At 42.3% G+C, this 6000-nt stretch overlaps 1 protein-coding gene across 7 annotated transcripts in view; it reads right to left on the reverse strand.

The window, feature by feature from the left end:
• PTBP2 (polypyrimidine tract binding protein 2) overlaps nt 1-5789 on the reverse strand; it is a 109763-nt gene extending 103974 nt beyond the window's left edge. For 2 of the 7 annotated variants that reach the window (XM_051993286.1, XM_051993284.1), the window contains exons 1-2: nt 5616-5789; nt 3733-3763 (exon numbers count right to left, since the gene is read on the reverse strand). In XM_051993286.1, the coding sequence (XP_051849246.1) occupies nt 3733-3763; nt 5616-5623 (39 nt within the window). In that variant the 5' untranslated portion in view covers nt 5624-5789. Of the gene's footprint in view, nt 1-3732; nt 3764-4569; nt 4833-5615 lie in introns of those variants that run through there. The other 5 variants (XM_051993287.1, XM_051993285.1, XM_051993289.1 and 2 more) reach the window with 4 other exon arrangements.
• Nucleotides 5790-6000: the final 211 nt, after the last annotated feature.

A 6000-nucleotide genomic window follows, 5' to 3' on the forward strand; every position in this document is an offset into this window, starting at 1 on the left:
TTTGGGTGGGAAAAAACTTGAATTAAGTTATTCATGAAAGGAAGATTTGTTCTCAGCACTTTTAATAATTTTACTATAAATAATAGGATGATTAAATTACCATGTACCTGTCAAATACTGATGTTCTCATACACCCCCCCTCCCTCCCCCAATAAGCATATGTGTAAGCATTTCGTACTGGCAAAATAGCAGTATTACAAATGGAAGACCAAATAACTTTTACTTTGCAAATTAATTTACAAGAATAAAGAATTAAACAAATCTGTCCTGATGAAATTCAGCATATCTATTGTATACAAACATAGGGAATATTTTTTCTTATCCTACATCTCCACCCTCCCCTCTCCTCAACCAATATAAAGAAAAGACATCCAGTAAATGAGGGCATAATTAGATCAAATTTACAAAAACGTAAAGATTAAATATTATCTCAGCAAATTTTCCCCAGCTGTAAAACTCAGATGCATTACACCTGTAAAGAATTAAACCATGGTCTTAATTATTCAACCATCTGCATTATCAAAGGTAAAAACCTGAAGTGAAAAGGATTAGGAATTATTTTTGATGTTTTATTTGCACATTTTCCACCAAACTGCAATTTCAGGAAGCTAACATAAGCCAAGTAAAGCTTCAGTTTTAGAGACAACATATTATTAGATATTTTCTCAAACCGCTTTAACGATTCATTCTGAATCTTGTGTGTTGGATTCTTTTCCTCTATTAGCTGTGACCATTCCTCAAATCTCAGATGCAGATTTGTCCAATATTCAAAAATTTCTTCCCAAAAGTCACCTGGTTATATGGTAAAGGCTATATTTATATTTCTCAAAAAAAAAACAAACAAAAAAAAAAAACTGAGGAGTTTCTACACTTACTACTTACTACTCCAAATCTAAGATCCTTTGATTTTAAATCTTGATTTCTTACCTTTTCTCCAAGTTTAAATTTATGTGTAGGACAAGTCATCTTAGAAATATGTCTTAAATGAGGTCCATTAATTTATTCCACTTTCAGAAAAGACATTAACTTTTGCCTTCTCCAAATTTCAATTCCTTGACCCTTCTCAACTCTTAACATGCTTCATTTATAATGCATCACTATTTCCCTGCTGTACCTCTTCATATTTCCTCAGCTCCATCATTTACTCTCTATACTCACTAATATTAATAATACAAGTTACTTCCAAAGTATTAAAAAGTATTCATTTCCAAGCCTCCAGTCTCATTCTGATATCTCCTACAAAGTGCAATAAAAATTATCTCCTTCAAGGTTCATTTTGATCATGAATATTACAATCTCAAATCTCAGCTACAGATCCCTACTGCTCTCCTTCCTCCATCCTCCCCAAATAAGTTAGAAACCCTGATTTATAGGGCTTTATGACCCCCTTTAATGTCCCCTTGCTCTTTTCCTTAATTTTATATTTTACTTTCTCCATGTTAGAATCTGTTATGTCTATCTTTGCACGGTAGGCAAAGAGATTTTTTTTAATCTAAAATATGCTTAAATCTTTCCATCTAATAAACTATATGTTTAACCAGCCCCTCAACATATCCTTGTTCAAATCTTATCTCTCCCCTCTTTCAAAATTCAGTGCAAAACTTTCATGAAGAACATTCAGATTAGTTAAATTTTTAAAAACAGCTAAAGTTACCCTAAAAGCTTCAGTGAGTGCCAAACTTCTTTATAATTACCCTCATTTCAAATATTTGGCATATATAAAGTGTGACTATAATGCAGTGAGACTAGTTAAATACAACACAGCTTATACAAAGGATTGTTGACTTTCAAGTAGTCACAGTGAAACATGATTTTACTGATGTTGCTCACTGTTCAAAACATCAGAACTTTTGCCAGATCCAAAGCCAGGAAGCCTTCATGAAATACAACCTCTAATACATATTGGCTGTGTGACCCTGGGCAAGTCACAACTTCTCAACGCTCAAAGCAATTCTCCACGAATATGAATTGCAGAAGGTGACAACCTGTATTGGAGAGTTCCCTATTCCATGAAATCACAGGTCTAATTTCTATCCTGAAATTTTTTGGAAATATTTTAAGAGTTTGTTAACATGACCTAACAAGAAAATTGCTATTTTATACATAAATAAGACTTGGTCTGAAAAAATTTTGCCTGTTTCCAAATATCAAATTCATCTTTAAAGAAATATTTGCTATTCCTGAAGGCCAGGGATGGCAAAGACTCAGAACATAATCCTTAGAAAGGTTACAATATCATTTTGGACAATGGCATCATCATCATCATCATCAAAATAAATATATATATATGTAACAATAATGTGGATGAATCAATTCTAGTATGCTGGTTAAAAATCTGGTAGCATCTATTTATATTCCTTGTACATAAATACCTAAATATTTCTATTCAAGAGTATTAGACTTGAAACCAGCAAAGTTTTAACCCTTTACTGGGGAATAGAATCACATTCTTTTTTATAACTACTCTGCTAAATTGCTGCTTTTGGTATCCTCCATTCCTAATCACATGACCACAAAGTTGAGGTCAACCCCCAAATCAAATGAACTAAGAGAAAGAGTAAAATAGGTTAAACAGACTGTTATCCCCCCTTCCTCCCATCCTTTAGGTTCCATCAATTCTAGAGGTAACCTGCTGACAGGAAGATTCTTCTGTTAATAAAAACCTCAAGATAAACTACAAGATCTACATAGTCTTATGTTTTTGAGAGTTAGTTGTTTATGTTCTTGTTTCTATCATTAATTTTCATATACAATACACATACTCAGGAGTTCATTTATTTGCATGTGTTTACCTTAACTATTAAATTCTACATTCTTTTCTGGCTGAAGAGTCTTTCTGTAATACATAATACTATCTGATAGAACTATTAAGACAGATTTTATTTGAGAAAGAATGTTCCTATCTGGCCTGACTTAGGAAGGTTCTTGCCTCCTGAATCTCTATATTGGTGCCAAATCTAGTGCAGATATCCCATTGGCTTTATCACTACTGCAGCTCTGAATTCCCAACTCAAGAGATCCACCTGACCTCAGCCTCTCCCAGTAGCAAGGATTGCAGGCATCCTAGCAAGTCAGAATTTTAAAATTAATATGAATCAAATTTTCAAATGTACAAAGTGCTTTTAGTTGTATACCATAAAGAAACTCAAACAAATAATATTGACCTTCCCCTTTAAGACAAACTAGCTGTTAGCTTCAAAATCACAATTGACTCCTCCAGAACTTTGTTGTGTCTTAAAAACATTCTATTCCTTCTTTATAAAGAAAGCTATTAAATTGATTTTCAATGTACTTAACTTGCTGAGAACAAATTATTTTAAGATTAATTATAAAAGATTTTATTTATGTCTTGAGAGTACTGAAACTATAAGCTCTTCATGGAGTTGTATTACCAAGCCTAGGATTGTGGGAAGAATACTTTCAAATAAGCTGTCAGTTGTCTAACTCAATCAGTATTGTAGCTTCTTGGAGTTACACAGCCTTTCCCTATGAACTCACAAAAGATCAAATAATGAAACTCAACTTCTCAAAAAAAAAAAAAAAAAACTAACTTTCTTATTTAAACATCCACATAAAAACATTTGGTTAGTTGAGTTTTACATAGATTTGAATAGTTAAACTGTGTTCTTACAATCATCAAATGAAAACAGCTTATATTGGGAAAATAATGTATTTCAATAACACCACAAAATATTTTCACATTAGTAATTTTCATCCAAGTTCACATCCTACCTTCACTCCAACTGCAACATCAGTGACAATGCTGTAAAGAAAAATTTAAAATCTTTAACATTTTGATAGTCTTTCATAAATTACACTGTTACCTTTTTTAAAATTTCTACAATGAATTTACAATCCATAAGAGTTTCGAAATTTTATTACAGGGACAAAAATAAAATAAAAACAGATGGGGAGGGGCAATCTTCCAGTATAAACATAAATCTACTTCACTGAACAGAGATCATTTCTAAGAAGTGTTACTAATGACAATCAGGCTAGTATCTTTGGTGTGATGCTTTAATGACAAAACAAACTATACAGATATTCTGCATTATGCTACTATGTAACTTTTGGCTTAAAAATATTTATTAAATCAAATGTGTAGTTGAAAGAGCACTTTAGTAGGATTCATGAGTTCTGCAACTCACTCCCAACCTTATTACCTAATCTCAGAGGACAAATCACTTAATCTCTCTAGGTCTCAGTTTCTTAATCTGTAAAATAAAATTGTATTGGAAGGCAGCATAAGGTCCCTCCTGCCCCTAAAAATAATTTCATGAATAACCTCGTCCCTTAATATCTAGCCAAAGCAAACTTTTTCTTTATGAAAAGCTCTAACCCAGGGAAATTCCTCTATATCTTCTCTGCCCCCCCCCCTTTCAAATGAGCTTCTTGCTACAAAGGCATTTTGCCAACTTAAAACGGAAAATGGGCCCCACCAATTCCTGTTATTGAGGACCACCTTTCTAAAAATACACTAAATGATCTTTTCCACTCAAGGCTGTAAGCCTTCTGGTGTTTACAGAAGATACAAAGAGTAAGACACTAGAAATGGTGTTTGTTCTCCACCTTGGTTGCTGCCTGAGTTGGGGGTGAAGCTAGTGGGTTCTTAAGGGAGCCACACTTTTCTGAAGAGGTCCATTCGCCATCAGCTCTTACAAAGCGGGCCTAGCGTGTACTCTCCCAGACTAGGCTTCTGCCACGGCTGCAGGGCCCCTGCCTATTCGGGGGCTGATTGCTTGCTGCAAACCTTCTCCTTTCTCGGAGAAGCTGGTTTCTGGGCGCCCTATGGCCCAGCCGGAGAAGCGTCGGGGCGCTCCTACAAAAGGGGGTCTTCAGGCGGTCTCCCACCCCCCCCCCAACTCCCACCCCACCAGACCCGGGTGAAAACAAAGGAGGCTGACATCTGCCCTCCCCCTCCTCTGCTCGGCTCTCCTCCGCGCCGTTCTCCCCTCCTCCTTCCTCCCTCCCTCCCTCTCTCTCTCTCCGCCCGCCTCCCGCCCCAGCTCCCCAACACGCCGCTGTGGAGCTCGGCGGCAGAGGCAGTGGCGGTGTCGGCCCCGCTCCCTGTCGACCGCGGGCATCTCCCTCCAGGCGAGCGGCGCCGCGGGCCTTAGCTCGGGGAGGACTGATGGCCGCGCCTGCCCCCACCCCCACCGCAGGCTCAGGCCTCGTACGCCGCGCCAGGCCCGGGCCGCTCTCCGAGTCTACGAGGCCCCGCGGCTCGGGCCGAGGCTGACGGCTACCTCCCTTTCTCCCTCCCACCTCCGCCGCCACGGCCGCCCTCCCGGCTCTGAAGGGCTCCCGCCCCGGGGCGCCGCCGGGGCCAGCTGGGCCCCAGGCGGCCCCCTCCCCGGCCCGGCCGCCCCCAGCCCGCCCGGGGAGGAAGAGGAGGAGGGGTGTGTGCTCTAGGGCGGGGGGGCGGGGGGGCGGGGGGGCGGGGGGGTGGGGGGGTGGGAGGGAGACTAACGGCAGCCCGGGTCGGGGAGGGGCAGCCGCAGGCTCTCCGGCCGGGGCCCCGCCGGAGGGGGGATGGAGAGAACCCCAGGCCGGCTCCCGGCTCCGCGTCCCTCCGTCCCACCCGCCGCCAACTCCGCGCTGGCCGGGCTACGTACCCGTCCATTGCCGAACTGGACAAAGCTCCGCTGAGAAGGACCGAGCGGCGCAGCCAGCGAGACACACTAGCAGCGAGAAAATGGCGGCCGCGGCCCGACGGAAATTGCCGAAGGTGCCGGAGCGCACGGGCCAGCGAGAGGCGGCGGCGGAAAGAGCCGAGCGGAGCGCGACAGGGCCGGGCAGCTGGGGCGGGTGGGGGTGGGGGTGGGGGTGGGGTTGGGGGGGGGGGAAGAGCAGCGGCTCCGCGGCGAGGAGGTGGGGGAGTGGGCGCTGTCGCTGCCGCCGCCGCCGCCGCCGCCTTCGCCACGCGCGCACTAGGGTCCCGCCTCCAGCCCCTCCGCCCTCTGGGACTGGGCCTCCTGGTACGAAGCTTCTCTGCGTCTG

Source organism: Antechinus flavipes, chromosome 4 (genome assembly GCF_016432865.1).
Source record: "Antechinus flavipes isolate AdamAnt ecotype Samford, QLD, Australia chromosome 4, AdamAnt_v2, whole genome shotgun sequence".
Taxonomy (NCBI): domain Eukaryota; kingdom Metazoa; phylum Chordata; class Mammalia; order Dasyuromorphia; family Dasyuridae; genus Antechinus; species Antechinus flavipes.